This window comes from Acyrthosiphon pisum, chromosome A1, assembly GCF_005508785.2.
Source record: "Acyrthosiphon pisum isolate AL4f chromosome A1, pea_aphid_22Mar2018_4r6ur, whole genome shotgun sequence".
Taxonomy (NCBI): domain Eukaryota; kingdom Metazoa; phylum Arthropoda; class Insecta; order Hemiptera; family Aphididae; genus Acyrthosiphon; species Acyrthosiphon pisum.
Window position 1 is genome coordinate 27,326,536 of NC_042494.1, and position 26,171 is coordinate 27,352,706.

Sequence of the window (26,171 nt, forward strand, 5' to 3'; positions counted from 1 at the left end):
TTCGTCATAAAATATTCTGTGAATAATTCTCTAACTAATTCTTTCGCATCGCTTGGTGACCTACTGGGAATTCTACGAATTGGTAAGAACGATGCTTCGTTATTGTGGTTTTGACGCCATGACCCTGGAATAATTTCACCATCTTTTTCCGAGTCAAATGTTCCTTGTGGACAATAATTGGAAGACGAAGTTTTACTTTTTCTTAAAAAATTGTGCAGCAATGCACAGGCCATTGTTATATTGGTCACTTTTCGGGATTGAGTAATGCCAAAGGCATTCTCTACCACTCTTCGTGCCCTAGATAATCTATAATTGAATAATCTTTTTTCATAGCCCTTGTCATAAACACCAGAATACGGCTTCATCATATGCTTATTTAGAGCAAATGCGCTATCCACTACGAATAAATATGGTAACATATTGGTCTTGGCAGGAAGCGGTTCATCTGCTGGAAGCATAAACTGTTCATGCTCAAATTTTTTCCATAAATCTGTGTTTCGATATACACCACAATGTTCACGATTTTTGGCCCAACAAATAAAACTTTATTGTTATTTATAGAAAAAAAACTAAAAAAATTGAATACTGACAATGTCCGTAAACAGGTCAAAAAGAGTCAAAATATTTTCAAAATGTCACGGTATATAGAAAATGATAATATAAACATTCAGTAAAACTTTCATGCATCGACAGTGGTTCGTTTTTGGTTTACAACAAAATAAGAAAATCGCTACATGAGAAATCGAATGAATATCCAATGTTATAAAATATGAACATCAAACGCTCATAAAAATTTAATTTGACTTTCTTATAGATATTTTTTGGTTGATAAAGGTAGATAATCTTATAAGGAATCTTGTATTATATTTTAAAATCTTAGATTTAAAAAGGAAAATTTTTACGAATTCTTAACTCAAAATAATTTGCTAATTTTCGTGATTTTTCCATATTTTCTCAATTTTTGAACTTTAAATGCTTATAAAAAAAAACTGTGACTAAGGATTTTTAGTATTTTTCATCTGCCTTTGAAACAATATACTTGGAGCCTTCTATTAAATTTTCAAGCTTTTTTAATCAACAAATAAAATTTTATTGATATTTTTAGAAAAAAAAATGAAAACTGACAATGTACGTAAAGAGCTCAAAATAAGTCAAAATATTTTGAAAATGTTATGGTGTATAGAAAATGCTAATATAAACATTCAGTCAAAATGTCATGTATCTACGGTCATTTTTTTTAAAGTTACACCAAAAACCAAATTCAATTTTGTGAAAAATCGATTTTGCGTAAAAATTCCCGTTTTTCCTTAATTTTTCTTTGGTTTTTCTTGGCGCTTTTGAAAATTACTGGGAATTTTAAATTTTGACCTCCCCAATGTACCAACGATATTCACTTTCCAATCGAACAAGAATACTGAAGTTGAAAATCGAAGCATTATTTCGACTACTTATCGTGTACACAGACACAAAAAAAAAAAAAAACACATCATTGTAAAATCAATACATTCATCGTTCCACTCAGAATCTAAAATGTAAGTAGTTTTTGAAATAAAGAGTGCCTAAGAGTATTCTTAGTATTGTAATTAAAATACAAAAGTGATTAAGTGAAAAAAAGGCACGAGCATTTAGCATAGATAGAAGATACACTTTTATATATTATACTATAATTATTACATTTTTTAAGATTTTTCAACGGGAGGAGTTCATGATTGCATGACACCAGATATAAAAATTGAGCATTCCTACAAACATGAACGTATTGTTATGCGTATCCAATTTAGATGAAGGGCGGTATAGTGTCGTAGAGGGTAGTGGAACCCCTCGCGATGAATATCCATTAACACGGAAATGTTATGAAAAAAAGTTGACGATGGTAGTCGAATGAAAGCTAACGTAGGGATCCGACTATAATATCAATTATAATAGTCGTGACGAATCAGACCACAGCGTACCTGAGAATAACTGCAGTCGGACGCGGTGTTAATAATAATCATTATCGTGGATGTAGAAGCGGGGAGGGGTACCCATAATACTTACTCGTATATATTCATACCCGTACGTATATTATTATTACAGACGATGCACGTCGGGTGGTCGAGTAGCCCCCCCCCCCACGTGTCTTGGAGTGGCGTTAATGTAATGTGCGTTCCACACCTGCCGGTCGGCTGCGGCAGCGGTGTCGTCGTCGGGCACTCGGGCCCATTGGTTCCCAGGATGCGGCGGCGGCGGGAAAAGAAAGAGAAATAAAAAAAACCGTTGGGCCGCCGCCCGGAACGTGACTGCCTTCCTGGAGCGGATATCCAGAGAGTCAAAGTCCGCGATGGTGGTGGGGGAGGTGGAAAGCCAGTAAAATATTTTATTGCCGGCGTGTTTCTTTGTGGCCCGCGCGCAAAGAGTCTAATAATAATAATAATAAGGCGACCCCGGCGTTACTCCGTGGCGTGCCTTCTCGCCGCCGACAACCAGTTTTTGGGTTCAACAAGTTTGTCGAACGACCGACGAGCGCGCGCACCGCGTATCTCGATCCTCGGCCGCCGAAGCACTCTCCCACCACCATTACCACTGCCGCGTGACTGTTGCCGCCACTGCTGACAAGGCACCGTACATAGTGGCGTGTGTAGTTGCACTGTTCGTTACGTTCCCCGGCTGTACGTGTATTATTTTTTTTTTCGTTATTATTATTTCCTTCTTCTTCTTTTTACCCCAAACCCCACTCGGCACTCCGTCGAAACTCGAAATTCTTTCGTCCGTCCGCTTAGTGGTGTGCGCGCGCCGCGTGTGTACATAAATATTAATATAATATATTTCATTATTATCATCGTCGTACCTATCAGAAATTCGTACGGTGTCGGTTTTTTTTTTTTTTTGTTTTTTTTTTTTTACGTCCGTTATTATATTGTATTTGTAATATTATTATACACCAACGTCCAATTTCGTTTTACGTCCGATTTCAGTGCGGCGGATGTGCGTGTAATGTGTTCGTGTTATTTGTTTCGTGTTCAGTACAGTGCCAGATCACAGGATTAACGCGTAGGATTATCGTTCGTTGTTATGCCGGTGAATGTTTGGAACGGTAAGCGTACCTTTGTTAAAAAAAACATCTCACCTTTTACTCAGATACGACATTACATACCTAGTAATAATAATAATAATAATATATAAATCGTTCGACAACCTGGGCGTTTACCCAGTGTTGATTAGACTGAAAATACCTCGGAAAATACTTGAAACATATTTTGTCTAAAAATTTGCATTTGGCTTCGGACACGGGTATAATATTACAGCATTAATATTATGTTGTTTTAGTGCGTGTGTGTGCGTGTGAGTCTGCGCGCGCGCTCCCGAGCGTGTGTTGGAATGCGAACAGTTTGCCCCCTAGAAATCATAGCTGTCCACCAACCGGCTACCCAGAATTTCCTAGTGAATACTGAATACTGAATTCCAAACACTGGTAATTGCATTCCCTGTGACAAGGTTGATGACTCTGTGTGTGTGTGTGCGCGCGCGTACGGAGTATAGCAACTAGCAAGACTTTAATGCCCCGAGGCTGTAGAGTATTAATCGTAATCATAGAATAATATTATATTATTATGTTGGTCCGAGGTAACTGTGGGTTCTTCTCGGAGGTATTCGTTCAAATGTTGCCGTTGATATTTTTTCTTCGTCTTTTAATTACTCTGTATTATTTTATTATAAGTAGAATTGTACCTATAATATTATCATGTAATATTGAACCATTAAGCTCATATAAAAATACTCGGGTATTCTAATAATACAATTTCGAGTTTTGATAATTAGTTTAGGTAACTATTTAAATACCTACAACGTTTAAAATGTAATTTGAATACTTTTAATATTTCCAATTCATTGTAGTCTGGAAGTATGTGGTCTGTTGTCTGTATGAGATTGTTTGAAATTGGTATGCTATGGTATTTGCTTGCCTATGCCTAATATAGTACGTCTGAACCTTCAATTGTTAGTTTTATTCAGTAAGTACGTGTTTTTTTGAAAGGAATTGACTCGAGAATAAATAGCATACCTTTAGGCTGTAATAATGTGTGGATAAGGCGAGGGATACGATTTTTTAATATTTAAAAGTGAATATGATGGTTAAAAAAATATTTTGTTAAAGATTTTTATATGATAGAATATAGATACGGGTATGACAGATACTTAACAGTTAACGGTATTTAATATGTATATCTATTCTACAATATTTAACATAACAGTAGTTGATAGTACCTAATTAATACTTATTATTACTTATAAGCTAATATTGGAGCGTGGGACAAAATTTACTGAAATAACAATAAACGTATAATTATTATTACAATAGCTATTCATTATAGAATATTTAGTACTTATTATAACTGATGTACAATTATGTAAATTCCTAAAATAAATAAGAACCACTGATAAGGAATATTGGATAGTTAGTACCTACCTACAACATTACGACATATAATAATTTATATTATATAAATTCAGTAGGTATTTATTTTTCTCATTTTGATACGATTAGATTATTTATAGATTTGGATAATTTATATGCATAGTTAATCAACAAATTGTTACCATCCTAATAATTTATATTAAATGATTCCAAAGCAAGGATATGTTGTCGACAAAACACTAATTTTTGGCCCAGCCCTACGTGGTTTGGAACATTTTTTTGATTTACTGAAAAATTAAAAATGTGTATTGACTATCTGATACAGATTTAGTAAAAAGACCCCATAAAAAGGCTTTTAGAAAAGTACAAATATGATTTAAAGATATGCACTTTTTTCCCATTAGGTAATACCTTCTTTTGATAATTAAATAGTAAAGCTTAAAATTAGTATTCTAATATCAGTTATATTAATTTGATTTACGATTTACCTGTTTATGTATATACTCTAAAATGTCTGAAATACGAAAATAATTACCAATAGGTCTGTTTGTTTTAATTGTATTTCTATAAGATATTAAGATTGATCTAGTATGTAGAGAATGTAAATGTGAAAAGAGTAAAAATCTACAAGTGAAACTTTTGATGGAAGAAACCACCCATTAATGTGACCTTTTTTCCCCTGTTTGAAGTGTTACTTTGAACCGGTGAGTGGCGGGCACGGAACTGCTTTCGCATTGTCGAACCCCGGCCTCATCGTTATTAATTATAAAACAATAATAATAATAATCAGCAATTACCTATGCAACATTAAGTTTTTAAAATATAATTTCTAAAAGCTCTTCAATATAAATAAATAGCTCTTCAATATTCCCTGAAATAAAATGCTTCTTCTTTTCTTATTCGACTATTCTATTACATAACAAAATCTAAGTCAATTCAAACATATCTATTTCATTATGAATGTATATAGGTAGTAGTTTAGTAGCTCTGTAATATGAACATAAACGTTGTTTAGGTTCCTATCTATATACAATAATACAATATAATTATATATATATATATAAGAACCTATGGGTATATTGTAATTTTATAATTTTTAAACTGTACCTAATCATCATAATGTTATGAACGTAGCCCGTTCAACTTCCGTTTTACAAAAAGGTAAATTGCCAAACAGCTCCGGTTTTTACAACACAAATTCCTTCCCACTTCATATAGATACAGACTTAGGACTGTCTTAAAATAGGCATAGTTAAAAATGTGTGGGTTTTTTTTAAATGTTATATTGAATGTAAATTATAAAAATTATATAAAAATCATATAGGTACCTATTTTTATTATGAATTAAAAAAAATATTTGATATTAAAAAATGTGTTAAAAAAATCGAAAACTATATAAATATAAGAATCGTACATTAGGTAAATTTGTGTGAAATCTTTTCGACGGGAGCCGTTTGGGATGCACCGAATATTATATTTTGCTCTACCCTTAGGGTCGGGCCACACTGCGGTATATTCGCCGTTGAGGCCGAACGGTTTTACCGCCGGCGCTTGAAAAACCGTTCAATTCTAACCAGTAAACAATATAAAAATTAATGAATAATAAACTTCTGACAAATTAAATAATTAAATTAAACTTCCTAAAACTGTCACCTTCTAGATACTTACAAGTTGCAGATGGTTGTTATTATCATTTATAAACAGTCGATACTTAGAACTATTATAATTCGTATGAACTATGGAGGAACTTGAAAAACATTTTTAAAATTATTTAGTGGCTTAGACAGAAAGTTATACATTACATGCTTCTGTCAAAAATGACAAAAACATAATATTAACAGTCTATTTTTATAGTTAATAGCTCAGATTATATTTGTACAAGTATTTTTATATTCAGTTTAATGTACAATTTAAATTGTCAAAATTGTTATACATTAGGTACCTATATTGTAAGTATTTTACATATAATATTATGATTATGGTAAATTCTTGAAACTGTGGAGGTAAAACCCGTGTAATAATAAATTCGGGTTATCAGCATTTTGAAATTATAGTTAATGAGGCATAGCAGGTTATATCATTGGTTGTAAATACGATATAATATCTATATATACACCATATTACTAGTTTTTATAATCACTGGTTAAATATAAATATTATATTGCTCATTAAGGGACGCCACACCTGCAAGACGAGTTATCTTAGGGCGCATCCAGACGTTTTTAGCGCGCAGCACTTGTTTTGCAATTACAATGATTTAAAAAATAATTTTAATATTAAAAAATGTATATAAGTACTAATGCCGCATGGCTTTGCCGAAAATACGTCCACACACACGCAGCATATCCGATCGAAACAAGCCATGCGGCTTTCCTTTGATGTAGACCGCCTACTTGGAAAATCCGAAGAAAACGAATTTATGACGTCACACTCATGCCGCGTGGCAAAAGCTGCTCCGTCTGGACGCGCGCCTTTAGAAACTTTCAATATAATATCACATTTAAGAATTACGTTCTCAATAATCCTAATTAAGTCAGTTAATTTTAAAATTAGAGTGAATTTAAAAGTAAGATTATTATCTAGGACACCCGGAAGCTTATTGATATTTTAATTACAAAGGAAGTTTCTAAACTATATATTCTTTGTAGTTTGTAAATTTTAAAATGATCCTAATTTGCTTCAAAAGTAAAATGGATTACTGTAAACGTAAAATGTGTTACCTATATGTTACATTATGTAATATGTTGAACCTTTGTAAAACGAAGAAAACACACTCAGGAGTTACACGCGGTGGTATTCTCTTTATAGGTACATTTTCACCTAGATTTTCACAAAAAAAAAGTAAAACAGTATTAACTATGTGGGTAAATATGTCATAATAATAGCAACTGATATCCTCATCGTGTATATATAACTCTTCAAATTTCTAATATAAGTCACTACGTTACAATAAATGATTACCTTGATTTCAAATATCAAGCTGCAATGTTATGGGATAGATCCAGGGAAATAATTCGTCTTCTCAACATTTACTCCATAGGTTCATTATAGTAGGGACCACATTTTTTATGATTTTTGTGTTATTATTAAGTGGTTTTATTTATTGAGGTCGAGAATTAACTACAGTGAAACTTCCATATAACTATATATAACTTCTATTTAACAACATTTTCTGTTTAAGGAAATATTTTTAGAACTAAACCAAATTATAACCAAATTTATTCAATTCTATTTTACGAAATTCTCTAAAATATGAATGTTTTTTATACCCCATGATACTTCGTAATATTAATAAGTATCACTGTTTATGTAGGTTTTTGAATGACATTAAAAATATAAATTTAACTTCCATGAAATAATTCTTATAATAATATATTAATATATTAATAATCTACCAAATTATAAAAATTTAGTTAATGGTTGCTGATTACTGTTTATTAATATTACCTACTATTTACTTATTAGTTTGAACTTTCTAATTTCTAGTTTTAGTTAGCTTTTACCGTTTTATAAAATTATGAGTTTTGATATACAATATTTACACTAACGCCTAACTTGTGTAGTATTTATCTCGTAGTCGTACAGAACGTGCGTATTCCAGGAATTTAATAATTTGTCATTTAAATAGAAACTGATCCTTATTCAAATAATAAACATCCGTGTTATTCAAATATACACATCATTATAAGCTAATGTAAAGGCATAGACGCATAATAGATACTAACAACCAACGTATATACGCTGACAATGAGCCGCAAAGTATATGGTAGTAGTAATGTAGTATAGTTATAGTAATAGTATATTATATTATATTATATTATGTATATATTTATAAAACATCAAGTATAAGGTCATATAAAGATATTTGCAGAACTGCAATGTAATAATATAATATAATGTCCACCCATCCTAATATCCTACTTAGTAAACATTTTTAGGTTACCTAGTTAATTGGATATAGTAATACATAAATTGTTTGTTTTAATTTAAGTATTCAATATCTAATTTTTATTATTTTTACCTATGTAGGTATATTTTTTTTATTAATTTATTTGTACGGAATTCTGTATGTGTAATTATGATTTATGAGTACAAATAATAATAAATTTAATATCATGTAAGTACTAGGTTATACTTAATAGTTAATACCAGGGTTGGTAATATACGCGTATAAACCGTTTTATACGTTACACGCATAATATCCCCGTATAAAACGTATAAAACTAAATAACGACTAAGACATACTAAATTTCCTTAAATTTAGAATACAATTAAAAACAATACAAATTTCTTTTTTTGTAATTTTAAGTTATAACAAAAAAATATATATTTTTATTAATATAACAAATTATTTAATTATCACAAATGTCTTTTTTGTTATTATAAAATTATAATTATTAATATTAATGTAGTTTATTAAGATAGAATAAAGATGAACTAAATGGTACATAGTAATTAATATAAAAAAATTATCACAAAATATGACAATTATTATTTATTATTATACATTTATAACTTGATAAGAGTTGTTCAATCCAGCAAAAAAAATACTTTTATACTGTAGTGTATTATACGTTCCAACCCTGCTTAATATCCAATAAAATAATTATTAATTTGTTTTTTTATTACAATATGTAAAGATCTACAATCTGTTATCTAAAACAATAGGTAATTTTTTTGTGCATGGTGTAAATAATAAAAGTTTCACATAAATAATTTGTGGAGGAAACTAACGGCACCTCATATATCATTAAGTTATAACTTAGCTTAACATATTAAGGAAATAATAAAAATAATTTATTAATATATATATTACAGCAGTATAGCTTGATATTTGATTCAATAATTTATTTGTAAATTATTATACGTCATAGTGCCTATACTTTGTGTTTGAGCCAAATTGAATTTGAAAATTGAAGTAACCATAATATATTTTTAAAATGGCATATGCATGTAAATAATGAATAACGAATATATAATTTAAGTCTGGTATACTATCCCAATCAGTACAATAAAAATAACCACACACATTTCAATAAATATTTTCAAACAGTATAGTTTCAACTAATTTAAAAAAATATATATCCCATACATAATTCAATTTTACTTATCACCCATTATGATTTTAACACAAACAATATAAATTATTATAATAATATTTAAATATTATGACAAATTAACGTTAGGTATGTTACCACATTATTTATTTTCTCTCTGACCCATGCTTAACAAAGCAAATTTACATTTAGTAGAACTAATCTTGTGTTGTTTTATGTTAACTTTAATATTAGAATATTATACTAAAGAACATTATCTGTTTGTGTGCCTACATTGACTTTATTTCGATATTTTAATTTTTCTGTGATACATAAGCATTTTCAAATTGTAATATTTAACATGCATACATAATTGAAGTATTATAAAAAAGCCAACGTACAAGAGCAGATTATGCTTTTAACTTTAAGTTTTATATTATAATAGATCAATTCGCTCTGATATTAATTCTAATAATAAAAGATTGTTTCTGCTGAACGAAAATATGATATTATGTTGCCTATGGTCGAAATAAAGAGTGCGCTAACATTCAAAACATTTTCAATCAAACAAGTACCTATAATATTAACATGATTTTTTATTTTAATATCATTAACATTACCAAAATATAAAATTATCTTTCAACCTGTCCAGTTTTAACAAAAACAATCGGAAAATACAATAGGTTTACCGGAATAAAATATATTAAAGTAAAAACCAATACTAATCTATCTTTTGCATAGAGTTAAAATTACTGTATTTATTTCATGAAATAAACTATTCATAAACTTTAATGTTGTTTTCTGGATTTCTCTTTCAAAATGCGAACGCTATTTACGGTTTAAAAATCACTCGTCTGTTATTTAAGGATTCATTTAACAAGATGTATTTTTGTCGCATCGTTAACACGGCTCATTACCTTTCTAATTTTATCTTTTAACACTCCATTAATTACAGATACATTATATATTTATATATTACATGTGTCTTTGTTATCGTAATAATTTTAATATTACATTAGTTAAGTAAATACTTACATTATTTTAGTAGTTACAGTTTAAGTTGTAGTTAGTTATTTTTAGATTAGGTTTATTATATTAATTGATCTTATTTTTAAAATTAATTTGTTTACTCATTAGTCATTTACTTAAATACCTAATAATGTATTTACCTACTTATGTATTATGATTAGGACTAAGAAGTTCACCACTTGCATGTTTTTTGTGGGCTATTTAGCGTTCAGTAACCTATATAGAAACTAAATCACGAAGCTACGAAAACATAACAAGTTTATAGGTATAGTGCATTTTATTGCATATTATTGCATACCTATTTAGTGATTTTTTAATTCCTAGAGCATATTTCTGTATTAATGTAAAACATTTTTTCGATGTCAAATAATATTCCATCTTATATTTGTCCCGGTATTTGTAGAATGGAATAAAATGCAACTTAATATAAAAATGCTTTATGGCTTATAGTTATTTAAATAATTATTCGTCTAAATAAAATAAAAAATGTTCTGGTTTCGACTTATTCTTAGTATTTTGTTTTACAGTGTTTAATTTCCCCCAAATTTTAACTTCTCCAAAAATTTTAATGTTATATTATATAATATTTCCATTTTTAGTACGATTTTTTTTATTTAGGGGGATAAATCCAAAAATTTGGGAAATACGATTATATCAAGTAGAGATGACGACAAATCCAAATCTGATTTAAGAATTCTTATCCCTTCACTAGAATACTAGATCAATCGGTACGTTGGAATTATAACACGTCTAAATTCTATGTCACGCGTGTGTTAGACGAAGACAGTAAATCACCGATTCCAACCCCCTTAACCAAAAAATGTTTCTATTAGAGACAAACACTGTGTACCTCGCGGTGTACTGTCTAATTTGATTACAATTAAAAATTATTACACACAGAATTATATTGTATTATTCATATTATATACCAATTTCCAGCTAATATAAATCATTATTAGTTTATAGTTTTATACCTAACAACTAGAATACACGTATTATAGTTATGTAGTAAATAATAACACTAATATATTAAATAGTTGGCTTGGTATAAAATAATATTATACAACAACTGTTTTTCGTTTTTAAAACCAGACGTAGGTACTAGGTAAATAATATTATCATGCGTTTAAGTAAAAATTTAAAAAGTAGTAATTTACATATTTTTTTTTGGTAAGCAGAAATGATTCTTTTTTAAAGTAAGCAATCATTTTTTTGATAAGTATTAATATTGACAATATTAATTTTTTTGTTTAATTTATAGTCATTGCATTACCTTTAAAATAATTACAATGTATAGTTAATTAGACTAATTAAATAAGTACAACTAAACAAAAATAATTGGTCAGTTATTTTCCAAGATAAAACTGCTATTTATATAAATATAATATACACAGTCTGATAATCGAATTGTATGTAATATAATATAGCGTATTATAATACTGCTATCTACACTTGTTCTATAAAGAATTTTCCCACAGAAAAAGTATTAATCTGCAGATGACTTTAGTAGCCTATACCCCTAGTCCCTAAACCTTGGAAATAAAAATATTGTGCAGTATAACTACAGAATATAGATTCTGTCTTAACTTTTTTCTAAGTAACTTGACTTTCCTTTTTTTCAATTTATCCAAGTTTCTCTTTAATCGTCGAATAGTTTCACGCATTCTCACAATATCATCATAGGTATACTTGCTTATACTGTACTAGGATAAATATATTTATATAGAAACCTCACCATTTCTATGTTTGTCAGTGGTTATGGACACGGAGACGACAAAACACAACAAGTGTATCTAGGCCACAGCATTTGGACGCATGTGCGAACCTGCTACCCACACTGTTCCTCTTTTTTTTGCGCGCGCGCGCATGCGGACCCTTTTCCATTGCTTGGTAACATACGGAAAATCTCGTACAGTCGATCAGTGCATTTTCCAATGTGCCGCGCATCGGATAATCGAGCGACTAGCTCGTTAAAACGTTCTACTCGTTCAATTGCTAGTTTTTAACTACACAATGTCACATTAGTTGTTTCTCCTAGCATTCATATTCTGTTTTACCTTTTTCGAAAAACTAATAATGTTAATTTTTACTGCTTGTTATGTTCCCAATCAATGGATTTAATAGTATTATGATTTGAGTGTCACATGACCTATATTTTGTTCAGTTAATTGGTCTGGTGGGTGGTTGTCGTGATTTGTATGTAGCGCCATCCAAAAATGTTATTGTACGCTCGCCTCGAGTGTAACGACCTAACCGTTCGATACAATACTACTGTAGCTCGAAGAAATAAAAAACGCACCATAGTAGTTTCACGGCATTCCATCAATAAAACAGCGTAGAATACGGCGAGATATCTACATACAATGTTTCCCTGTTTTTGGAATTTCTGGTCATGGTGAGTACAGTGAGCGCTATGTATTTTGTGTGTCATATCGAAAGGTAACATTTAATTGTGTGCGTGTGTGTGTGTGTGTGTACAGTGTACACTGTGCAACATAAACTTATTACTTTTGGAGTAGGTATGGATAAAAATAATACACTGAAGTAGGTGTACCGTTTTATGCATGTATGTGTCAAACACGCATGAATGAATGCCAAGGTGTCGTAAAATGTAAATGAGAACCTACCGCTATGCGTCTAATCAATACAATGGTAGACAACTAGTTGATGGTTATTATTTATACTATATTATGTAGTATTTAAGTATACCTATACATGTTATTCATAAAATGCATATTATACATTTATACCCACTTATTATTTTTTTTCCTTAAATTTTAAATCTTTAAATAATTTGAAAATATTTAGTGTGATAACTGATAAGTGATAACTATTATAGATGAATTAATTGTCATAAACAAAGAAATATAAATTATATTGATACATTTTTTAAACATTCAATGTTTTTACAGAGTATAATATTTGGTATAATATGTACTATGGTATTGCGTGTATAATATATATAATATTAATCTTTTTCACTAAATATAGAAAATCACAATAATAACAATCAAACAAGATACCTATGAATACTAACGGTTTAGTAATGGTTGTAAATTTTTTACGTGTAACATAACAAAACCAAAATTATGCGGTATAATTTGAAACTCGATTTATTGCATAAAAATGTACTATCTGCACAATACATTTATATAACCTTATGAAGATAGCAAGATTTAATTTAAATAAATCGTTTTTAAAAAAAAGCCACTCATAATTATTATAAAACAATTTATTTTACTTATTTATTTCTGTTAGTTTAATAAATCACGTTACCATATCCATAACTAAATTTCCGAGTGCGTTATATTAAAAATGATCTATGTTTAAATCTCCTTATGTGCGGTCTACCATTAAATGCAATAAATTATGATCTACCATTATATTAATACAATAAAATCATAGTAGGTATGTGCTCTATAATAAAAAATTGTATTTTACTCAGTGATTTGACATAAAATAAATAATTACCAAAACAAAAACGAAATAATCAAAATAAAATAAAAGTATTCTTACAGATTAAAAAAATACAAACATTAATATGATTATTATTAATAATTGCAATTTTAACTTAAATATTTTATAATATTTGGAGTTGAAAAATATATTTCTTATAAAATTGTATGCTCGGTGTTTATATTTAATATAATTTTTAAAAGGTTATGAAACGCCAACCCCCTCCCCTCAAACGTTTTTTTCTTTGGTTTAAATAATAATATGTGTATTTGCTTTAAAATCCATTACTGCTAGTAAATTATTAATCTGCGTGAAGTTGCTTGCTAAAAAAATACTTAATATATATAATACATATTATGTGAGAGACGTATTTTTTTTATTAATAAGAATTTTATCATAAATGAAGAAAATATTTTTTATAAAAATATTTAATGCGCATTTAAATTAAATAGGCATGGGGTAAGTGCTTAGTCGGATATAATATCTCCGTTATCAGCATAATTAAATCAATTGCCAGCATTAATGCACTATTGTTGATTGCTAGTATTATTAAATATTTATTTTGAATGCTGCTAGTCAGCGGTAGTCGTCAATTTTATAATTATATAGTATTTCTTAAAAATGTATTGGAATTTCATTTTTAAATACCAATGAACACAAGTATATATTAGACATTGTAATTTTATTGTTTTAACTTATGCATAATAATTGTTCTAAACATAAATTATTGTGTTTCTGAAAAAATAAAATAAAATAATTTAATTATTATGTGATAATGATGTTTGAATGTTGAAGGAAATTACTCTACTGGTACTACATTTTAGAAGTTTATAAATAAAGAGTATACCACGATACATCACTGAAGTAAAAATATGTGCAAATTATAGCCATGTTGGGGTAAAAACGTCCCTTGTTAACAGGAGGGTTGTTATAAGGGGGCTTTTGTGTACACCCTTGTTTATTGTACGATGAAGCCTAATATTTTTAGAATTCTGGTCTCGAACATTTTCATACGAAACATACGACGGACAACTGTTTGAAATATAATACAATTGGAAACCCCGAGTTTCAATTTATTTTTGATTGTTATAAACATATACCTAATATGAAGACATCATTTAGGTTTTCTACTCAGAATAAATAATTAATAAAAATGAAACATTAGTTGTGCGGACCACCAATTATGTATAAACAACTGTGTGGGGCTCACTTACCTAATATACAGGTATTATCGTATAAAATATAAACTCACACAAGAAAATAGAAGAAATATAGACGTGTATAAAATCTTGATGTTGATACCAATTAAAATTTGCTCTAACTTTCAGCCAGCATCGCGGCCCAGTAAATTTATCCCGATAATTGTAGTAATTTTGGATTACCTACAAATAGTATTATTGTATACAAGGCATTTTTTTTGTTCATTTTTATTTCCCAATTATGTTTTAATTTTATTCAAATCAACAAAAACGTATAACATTTGATATTTTTCTATTTATTCTCAGTCCGCCCTTAGATATTGAGTCAAACGTTCGCAATTCCTTAAACATAGTGGCGCCGAAGTTTTTAAAATGAGTCCGTCAATTTCAAAACTTCGCGGTCTCAATATCTTAATTATTTAATATAGGTAGTGGACCCTAAAATACATTTACTCATAATAAAGTTATAATGCAAATAAAATGGAGACTGCCGGCCACATTTTTCAAAAAAAAAGGTTGAGTCACAGCCCGACCTTAACATAGACATAGGCGCCTCTGCTATATTATACCTATTGACAAAAATAGTCCTCTTAAGTAACATGACGAGAAATGTTTATTCGTTAATAGCACCTCAGAATTTATATATAAATTGTATGAGTAGGTATGAACATTTTTAAATAATAATAATAAACATAATCTACCGAGCACCAATATAAACTGAAGGCTTGCTTGTTAGACATTTTTTCTGTTAAATGTATACCCAAAATAGAGCTTTTAATTAGGTATATATTTTATAATAATATAATATATAATATTATAGCTATACATACATACATGCCCATATAGGTAATTAAGATTATTTTTTTATTGAAAATTATATTATAACATTAATTTTGTCCATTGATTAATTAATTTTAATGTTTTTAATTTAATTGTTAATTGTTAATTGATTTTAACTTAATATTTGAAAAATTATAGGGTAGAACCAGCTACAACATCAGCAAGTTCCACAGTTGTAACAATGGCCACATTAAAAAAGGTAAGGAAAATAAACTATTTTAATGAAAATAATATTTGTGAAACTACAAGATTCTGTCAGTTTAGATATAAATGTAGACATGTTGTACTAATTAAATGTATTTGTTTTTAGTCATAGTAAGGTAACCAAATTACTGAAATCTATAAATATTAAATAATTTAGCCCAAAGAGAATAAATGTGATTATTTGAATGTAGTAGAAAATAAGAAATTACAGTAAATACCTAATAAAGAATTTATTCTTCCTAGGAAATATGACCTTGTAGCTTCAGAAAACGTGACCACCTGTTATAATAGATATTAAAAAACCATCATGACATGTATATTCTTTTTCTCTAGTCCAAAGAAAAAAAAATCCCAAGATATTGTAACGATTCACTGAACCGTGATTTGTATATTAGTGGGGGACTGGGTATGATTGTAATTTATAATATCTTTCATGTTATGATTTATTTCTAACAAGATTACAATTTTTATGTTTGATTATACTTTCAATCAACAAAGTAAAATAGTATATTTATAAATATATTATATGTGTTACTTTTTACTCTCACAGGTGGATAAAAAAAAAAAAAAAAAACATTTACTATTGTGCTTCATAGCCGTAACTTGTGTATTATTTTTTCAATTTTAAATAATGATACTGTTAGTACATTATTAGTACATTATACTCAAATTGTTTAAATATATTTAACTATTCTATAGGTACTAATTTAACACAAATAAAATAAAAACTGGTATAAAAAACATTAAATTACCAAATTGGGGATTTTTAACTTAAATGTGATTAATATACTTTAAAATGTCCATGAACAAAATTGATTGAACTGATAAATTATTTTGATAAAAACTTTAAAAATAATAAATAAATACATTTATAGAATAATTATTTAGGAGGCGTTTCTTAAATTTGTTTAATTAAACTTTATATAAAAAATATTCTGAACAATTTATTTGTTGGTTACTACTTCAATTTAATTTACTTTGTACATTTTATTGTTAATTAGTATTTCTTACTTATCTATTAATACTTATTTATCTATTGAGGAATAAAAGTTTTTTAATCTTTGAGCATCTACCGTGTTAATTTTCTCACAATTTGAGAATAATGAATAGTGTCTTTGTCTTACTCAAAATGTATTATTATTACATTATAATTTATAACATTCATAGCTCAAGTATATAATATACAACTTAGAATTGTTTTGTAATTTAATTTGTGATGAATTTTTACAAATAACTATTATATGAAATAAATTAAATATACTTATCATTAATAATGGTAAAAATGTGAAGGTTAAGCATTTTAATTATAATTTCTTATAATTTTTAGAACTCTGTTGTGGTCACCCAACCAATGAGGAGAGCTATGATTGGATCTAGTCCTTTGAAATCACCTCTCATCAAAAGACCACCATCTGCTTCTGTTACATTACAAGGCTGGCTTTACAAGCAAGGAAGCGAAGGTTTAATGTTATGGAAGAAACGATGGTTTGTTCTTTCTGAATACTGTCTTTTTTATTATAAAAGTAAGTCCTTGTTAAACAAATTATTTTAAAATTGAAAATTGAAAATTAAAATTTTATTTGGTTTTTTGTTGATTCAGATGAAGAGGAAGAAAAACTTTTAGGTTCTATATTGTTACCGTCATATAAAATATCTCCGTGTTGTCCATCAGAAGATAAAGTTTACAGAAAATTTAGTTTTAAAGCTGAGCATGATAACATGAGAACGTATTATTTTGCTTCAGATACCAGAGAGCTAATGGTTCAGTGGATGAATGCTTTAAGCTTAGCATCAATTCTTCAACAAAACTATGGGTAATTATTTATATTCAACAAATAAAAATACAATTTTCTATGGACTTGATTTAAAAATAGTGTGTTTAATAGCAGGTACAATGAACGAAACAACATAAAACGATCCCAATATAATAATAAGTTAGATGATATGGATTCAGGTTTCCTAAGCTCATCTTTCTATTCAACACCACGGTCATATTACAACAATGATATTACTTACAAAGCTCAAAACAGTCAAATTGCTCAACCTCTTTATGCCAATGCACCCCCAAAGCCTAGGCGGGTGACTGAACCACATGAAGATCATCCTCAAATAGCTCAACCTCAGTATAAGCCATTATCACTAGTCCAAAATTTAAATAGGTCTCAATTAAATAATTCTGAACGACGAACGCCCGATACATATGGACGTCATGATGTCAAGTATTCGAATCATAGCGAGTATGAAGAAGTTATTGATGAATATGTACCAAGTCCTATTAAATATAGAGAAAAAAAATATTCTTACAGACCTCACAGCGCTGATTTTTTAGAATATGATGTAAGACGTGCTTACCAGACACCAACCCCAAGCACAAATTCTTCATATAAATCTCCTGAATATTACAATACAGTGAAACATGTTAATAGACCAAAATCTAGTTTAGATTTTGTAGATAATTCAGATAGCTATTGGTCAGAAAATGCATATGCAGAAAAAATGAGACAAGCTTCTCAGAGTTTGAGTAAAGAAACAAACTTAAATCGCACAACTGCTTTATCATTGAGGCAACTTGGAATTTATCTGAATGATATAAAAGCTGAGCCAGTAGATGGGTCTTCCACACAAATGAAAAGTCATCGAAACTATATTAAAGAACAAGAAAAAAGGTGGAGTGAATATGTTAACTCTTTCAATAGATCAGCTAGCGCTAGAGTTGCTAGGAATGCTGACAAGCGTAATTACGAACAGAATGAACATAAAAGAAGTACTAGTTTACAAAGAAGAAATAGCATTGACTCTAGAGATAAAGAACGGAAATCACAACAGGTTAGTAGAATGAATTGTTTCAAAAACACTTTAAAAAATATAATAAATACTATTTTAATACTTTACATAAATTTATTTTTAGAGAGAAGAATCTATGAAACGTCTTTTAGATTGGAAACAGCGAATGCTTCAATCTACATTAACTCGCAAATCTTCCGGATCTTCTAATCGTGGTTCAGCTCAAAATGAGTTATCTAAGTATTACAAAAAAATAACTGATAATCGAAGTAAAAATGAAGAAAATGCTATTGTAAATTGTACTAACAATTTCTACAACAGCAAGTATAACAATGACAGTTTTAGTTATTCTAAAAATGACTTGACAATTGAAAATGATTTCAACTATTCAGATGATGAAGGTAAGAAATATTTAATATTAATTCTATATTACCAGCTTACTTTTACTATGAAATAAGTTAAGCAATTCTAATTACTTAATTTGTAGAATGCCTTTGTTTGTGGTTAATATATTCTTCTTATTCTGTCAACTAACTTTAAGTAGTACTTAATATTTTAACCCAATATTTACAAATGGATGATGTCCTATAAGGATTTGTCCGAAGCTCGCTCTAACTGCATGTGCAAGAGTATTTTACAATGGATTATTTAACAATTTTGGAAAATTATTTATCCTAGAAGTTAAAGACAGAGAAAGTCAAGTAGATACTCCAGTGTCAGCAGTAAAAAATGTCAATGAAATCACTCCAGACTCAAAATATACCAACACAATTAACTTTTATACCAAACCAGTGGTCAAGCAAAATCTTTCTGATGAAACTGCAAGTTCAACAAATTCTTATTTTAAAGATGATACATTATTAGTAGACAGTAGGCATTCAGACAGTGGATATGACACTTTACAAATGGGTAGTGTTCTTTCATCTAAAGACCCCGATATTGATCGCCTATTGAAATTTGATTTTGGTAAGAAAACAAATGGAATACAAAATCTAATTAAAAATTTTGAATTTAATGATATGAAAGAACCACTTCAATCATCTTCATATAGTTCTAATGAAGCCCAAATTTCGTCATTGAAAAAAGAAGACATAAGGTATTCAACTGCCCAAAATCCTCAATCCGTTAGAGATCTACTAGCAAATTTTGAAAAGAAAAACGAGCGTTGTGTATTTAGTGACACGGAAACGCTGCTATACGAAACATCAAGTGATACAGAACCTATTGAACCTATTATACCAAATTCAAAGCGCACTGAACCACTATCAACTGACGAAGATGATCCAGAAGTTGTAGATGTGTTGAGACAAAAAGCTGATCCAAATGATGAACAGTACTATTTACCTATGACACCATCTAAAAAGTCAGCTTTAGAAGAAGATATTTCTAAATCCAAGTTAGTGATAGTTGATACTGAAGATCAAGAAAATTATGTTGAAATGACACAAAATTCTAGACCTATACTTGCTCCATCACCTAAACTAGACAAAAAATCACATTATGAATACATAGCTTATAAAAATAATTCTAATTATGAACCAGTTTATACGGAGGTAAAAAATAAAATTTTACCCGACATTCTCAAATCGTCGACCAATATTAACAGTTCAATCAAATCGGATAGTTCAGATGCTGATGATGAAGCCTCAAAAGATTTAGATTCACTTGATACTCCTTGTCATCCTAGATTTAGTTTATCTGATACATTTAGACCAGCTTCTTATTATTTAGGAGCTGCAACCAATGAAGATACCCATGACTCTTCAGATAGTGATCTAGTTTCTCCACCACCCATGAACTTTGATAAAGACAATCAGCTTAAATCTATTAGAAAAAAAATGGAATCACTGATACAATCTGCTTCTGAATCAGATTCAGATTCTGGTAAAAAAGAAAAACAAACAGCCTTTAATGGAGATTTAGATTCAATTGGAAGTAGAAATGGCATGTATGAAATAGATATAAATTTAGATGATTACCTCGATAAACAGAATATAGAAGAATGTGATAGGTTCTATGAAAATTATTGTAAAAGTTTAGAGAGTAGAAGATTAGAAAATTCTGAACCAGCACCTGGTGCCCCTTATTATTATTCAGACATTTCAAATGGAAATTTGAGGTCACTAACTCCAGAACCGCAAGGTGCAGAAGGATTTACAATGCGTCGTCGAAGTCGTTCACTTGAAGGTGTGCTTGATGATAGTGTTTATTGCAATTTGGAACCTAGAAAATGTACCTCTCCTAAAGAGGCAATATCACGGTTATTACGCACAGCAGAAATGAAATCACCTAGAGCAACTGAATTGGCAATTGTAAACTTACCATTGAGATCAAGGTCTTTAGATAATTTAGATGCCGAACCTGAAAAAAAGACTGGTCGTCAAAGTGCAGATATTTTGAATAGCAAAAGAAATGAAGCAATGTATGTTAATGAAGCTGTATTTGACCGTCATAAAGAATATAAGGACGATTATCGGTCAGTTAAGAAGGGCAGATGCAAGAGTGGATCCCAGTCTTTTTTAGAGGAGGGCCTATACCCGATGACCCGACCACCATCAATGGAGCAACTGGACAGGGAGAAGCTAAGACAGTGGGACCTCATGTCTACTGTCCCTGCCGTGATGTTGGGTGCAACGCGCGTGTACAGTCGTACTTCCGAGAGACAAGTGATATTGACGCCTGCCGAATCAAACACAAGGCCGCCATCGCTAAGTCGCCGTTCAGACGAAACACCAACAAGCTCGCCAGGTTATTAAACATAAACATTTTTCCTCTTCTATAAAATTAAAAATAAATAACATATTCAATATGTAGGTTTTATAAAAGTTATACTGTTAGTTAACTTTTAATGTGTACATTTTAGAAGTAATGATTATAAGTATCAATATCGATATGATGTATACATAAGGTTGTTATAAACTAAGGTATTAAATAACACTGATTAGTGACGTAATGTATTATGAAATTGAATGAATTAATATTTTAACGCTGTCTATCATATTTATTTCATAGTGTCCGGTTGCGGATCAGCGATTGGACAAGGTCCAGTTCATCGAGAATACCAAGAAATCAATAAAATGATAAATGAAACAATGGGCAGTAAAAATATTTATTCCAGCAATAGAAATATTAGGGTAAGTCGCATTAAATTCAAAATGTCTCAAATAATAAATTGATTTTATTTTTGCTTGATTTTGTTTCATTGCAATTTTTATTTATTTTTATTTTTATTTTAATTTATTATTTCTTTATATACATTTAAATCATTAGAATAGTCAATGGAACTTGACAGTTTCTGCTGGTGAGCTCCTAGGCCAAACGCATGAAGAATTAGTTTTATTATTGATTCAATTAAGAAGGCAAAGAGTTTCTATTTGTAAAGCAATGGAAATGTGCCATAACGATATTGAGACCCAGGTTTGTTTTAGTTAATTATAAATGCTATAATAGTTGGTTATTTATAAATGCTTAAATGCTTATGAATGATTTATTCAAATGTAATATTTTTGTAGAAGTTTTATTAGTATTTTTTTTTTGTTTTACTTTTATAATACATGTAGTGTTAATATGTTGTACAATTATGGCCAATTTCTTAAAAAGAATGCAAACATTTACCAAATATGCAGATTCATTTTATAAATATGCAAAAAATATGCAAAATAAATTTTTGTTACAAATTAATAAATTATAAGGTTTTGAGTAAAAACATTGCACAAGCTAAATATGTATAAAAAAGTTTATTAAAAAAAAAAAAAATAACATTTTTTAATGACATTGTGTAAGTGTAAAAATATTATTAATTAATTAAAGTATTACATATTATAAAATTATTGTTTTAAAATTCAGAATAATATTACTTTTATGAAATTGTGTTTAAAAGTATTATAGTATTTATATTAAATTATTATTGAGGGACGAGTACCAGCATGAAGTAATAAAAATTAATTTCAAGTTTTCGAAATGAAAACTTCTATGGTTATTACAAAGCATACATTTGTATTTGAAAAAACTTCTTTCCACGTCACAAGATACAATTGATACATGTTTAAAACTAGATAAATCTTCAACTGACAGTTCCTCACCTTCTTCAAATTCCGTTACTTTGCCGTTGTTTATACTATCGATTTTTTTTTAATGTAGTATATCCAAGATTTGTATAGACACGTGTGGGTATTTATAAATTTACCGCTATAAAATCCAATATTTTTTGTTATTAGTCGATAACTTATTGATGTACATTATAATGGGTTATTTACGATTGATAGTAGGTATAATATTAATTATTAAATTTAAAATGTTATTTTTGTTCATAATTGCATATATTATCATGTTTAGTTTTAGCAAATATTACTTTTAACATTATTATTATTATTATTATTATTATTATTATTATTTTAGACGAGATTGACTGAGCTGGATACCCCGACTAAATTAGAAAACTTACAAAGATTAGATGAATTAAAAAAACATTTGTTGGAACTGGAAAAACAAGTAATTTAAATTAATAACTTCTAATTCTAATATTTAAAATAATATTTGTGAGTAATTATATTGTGTCTATTTTGAAATTTACAGTATGAAAAAGGAAAACCTTTGGTAAACCTAGTTGATAATATGGTAAAATTGGGTTCGTTATATCAAGCTGGATCTGCACTTGAAAATCCTGATGGACTCTCAACACCAACCATATTAAAAGAGCGTCTAGAGTTCAATGATAAAGTACAAGAGAAACGTCTTCTAGCAGAAGAAAAGAAAGAATGGCAACGAATAAAACCAAATGTAAACGATCTACAGGAAAAAGTTGATAGATTATATGACTTAGATCAATTAATGTTAGAAGAATCTGGGAATTTATTACATTTGAGACAAGATAAAGAATTATTAGAGAAAGCTTTAGGAGGCCTTAGGCACAAAATGCAAGGTATACATAGTCCAGCTGAGGAGGAACGTTACAGGAGACAGCAACATGTACTAGAACGTGAATTAAGTTCAGTTAGATCCGTATTAGCTAATAATTCAAAGGTAATATTCTAATTCTAATATTTTAGTTTTAAATAAGTAATAACTTATATACTGTTTTCAGAAACTGGAAGAAACCGTGGCATCAAATGCAAGATTAGAATCAGAATTGGTAGTCTTACGTCAAAAATTGCAGTCCTCCAGACGTGTACCAGATACAGGCGCAGGAGGTCCAACTGTAGCTGCATTAGAAGCAGAACTCAGAAGAGTGCAACTATTGGTTGGAGATTTACAACGACAACGTGAGGATTTAAGTGTTCAAGTTCGACAGCTTACAGAAAAATCAAATACACTATCTATGCAAATGGATAGTGATGAAAATGAAATAAGGGGTAAGAAAAGACCTGCAAACGATTCATGGATTGAAACAGATTTGGATAATTCAAATCAAGAGGATAAAAAATGTAAATTACATCTAAAATTAAATGTTTTTTAATGTTAATACTTAATAAAATTGGAATGTTTTCATTTTCTTTTAGTTTACACTCCAAGAGAAAAACCACAAGAAATAAAAACTGTGAGAATTGTCAAACGAGAATCAGAAAGGCGACAGAGAGATAGAGATAAATGTGGTGGTAATATTGGTCTTCCATTAACAAGTGTTAGTGTTAAATGTGTACCTGTTATTGAAGAACATGACTTTAGAGTAAGAAATAAATTATTTTAATTTATGACTATAAAAATTATGTTTTAACTGTTTTCACAATTCTCAGGTTGAAGATAATTATGTCAAAAAACTATCAGCACAAGAACAGTTATTTGGCACAACCCAAGAAAATATTACATATGATATGTATTCAAATTTTAACACTGAAGATCATCCAAAAGATGACGCACCTTTATCACCAGTATATCAGAGTGAAGCCGCCAGGCAAATTGTACAAGAATTATCAAAAAAAGATCAAAATGATAACATTGAGCAAAATGAATCATTAACGAAAAGACTGGTACCAAGAGAAAAGCGCAGACATCACACTGTGACGAGTGTCAGACCATTTTCTATTACAGAACCTTACAATGTAAATTTAAAAAATATAATAGTTTATAATGTTTAAATATTATACATTGTATTACACGAAACAATAATATATATTTATTTAAAATTAATATTATACGATTTTAGAGAGATGGTGGTTGGAGAGCTCGAGATGATGTGGATATGGAACGAGCTCTTAGGCCCGGTGCTCCGGATGTGGTACGATCTACCATGAACAAGACTGATCCTGCAAAGTTTAGTGCAGAAACTATAGATAGTATATTAGGAACACCTGGAAAAATATGTATACCAGAACGCTATATTCCAGAGTCAGCCCCTGTGTCGCCAGACGAACGTAAAAAGAGAATGCACAAAGCTGAAGCTATCAGGAAAATGTTGTCAGAATCTACTCCTATACTTACTACAGGTACAACTTACTGTTCTCTTAATATATAACATATGAATACTAAGTGATTGACATTTAGAAGGAGAAAATGATGAATATACAACCGTTGGCAGAAAGAAGATGATTGAAGAAAAAAAGCAAAGAGACCATTTGTTACAATTGAATCAAATATTGGCACAACAAGTTATGGAGAAAAGTAAATCAGTTGCTTGTGAGTTGAACTTAATATAATATTCATAAAATAAGTTTTATAAATGCATGAGTTTTTATGTTGTTTTTATTTTTTTGTGTTTTTATCTACCCTGCTTGAGTAGTCACACGTTTTGTTGTAGGTGCAAGCCCCACAAATACTAGAGACTGATTGATTAAAAAGCATGAAGGTGTGTTTAAAATTGTTTGACTATTGTTGTTTTGAATATTTGAGTAAACAAAAAATTGATTCTTATATTTTATTTTTTATTATTTTTTTGTAGTGAATGCTATGGCTCAAGTGGGTAATAAAAAACGTTATTCAATAAATGATGATGATCGAGAATTATCACCAGAAGAACCTCTTCCATTATACCAACAAAGAGAAAACTTTTATTCTTAACAAATTATTAAAAATATTTAGGTTGTGTACCTGAAATGTTTAGGTTGTACAATGCAAAAAAAATAGACTTAAACTGTTAAAAATATTTTTTAAATATTTTAATCTTTGTTGTATAGTTTTATAGATATTGATGTTTTAATAATGTGGTTAACACATAGGTAAAAAGTATTATAAAACATAATATGTTAATTAATTATTTTTATTTTTTGTAAATAAAAAGTTTAGTTTTAATTAATA

The 26,171-nt window shown here is 29.1% G+C and overlaps 1 protein-coding gene across 6 annotated transcripts; it reads left to right on the plus strand.

The window, feature by feature from the left end:
* The first annotated feature begins 2,596 nt into the window (after window positions 1-2,596).
* Window positions 2,597-26,087, plus strand: LOC100159827. Of its 6 annotated transcripts, XM_029486875.1 has the most exons (18): window positions 11,945-12,853; window positions 16,092-16,152; window positions 17,485-17,680; window positions 17,758-17,971; window positions 18,044-18,983; window positions 19,066-19,342; window positions 19,620-21,689; window positions 21,954-22,075; window positions 22,212-22,358; window positions 23,340-23,432; window positions 23,517-23,963; window positions 24,025-24,364; window positions 24,440-24,606; window positions 24,674-24,979; window positions 25,084-25,363; window positions 25,422-25,553; window positions 25,657-25,722; window positions 25,816-26,087. In XM_029486875.1, exons 1-17 carry the CDS (start codon window positions 12,822-12,824, stop codon window positions 25,701-25,703), a joined length of 5,871 nt encoding a protein of 1,956 aa, XP_029342735.1. In that variant the 5' UTR covers window positions 11,945-12,821; the 3' UTR covers window positions 25,704-25,722; window positions 25,816-26,087. The 6 variants fall into 6 exon arrangements, with proteins under 6 accessions (XP_029342736.1, XP_029342734.1, XP_029342735.1 ...); XM_029486876.1 differs by lacking the exons at window positions 11,945-12,853; window positions 25,657-25,722 and adding an exon at window positions 2,597-3,073 and having other exon boundaries at window positions 25,816-26,086; XM_029486874.1 differs by lacking the exon at window positions 25,657-25,722 and having other exon boundaries at window positions 11,944-12,853; window positions 18,047-18,983.
* The last annotated feature ends 84 nt before the right edge of the window (window positions 26,088-26,171 follow it).

Excerpts from the sequence above, each read along its gene's own strand:
- LOC100159827 (XM_029486873.1), top strand. The coding sequence starts at position 12,822 with ATGTTTCCCTGTTTTTGGAATTTCTGGTCATG. Across the intron at positions 19,343-19,619 it reads CAACTATTCAGATGATGAAG|AAGTTAAAGACAGAGAAAGT; the intron begins GTAAGAAATATT and ends TATTTATCCTAG. Across the intron at positions 22,359-23,339 it reads ATAACGATATTGAGACCCAG|ACGAGATTGACTGAGCTGGA; the intron begins GTTTGTTTTAGT and ends TTATTATTTTAG.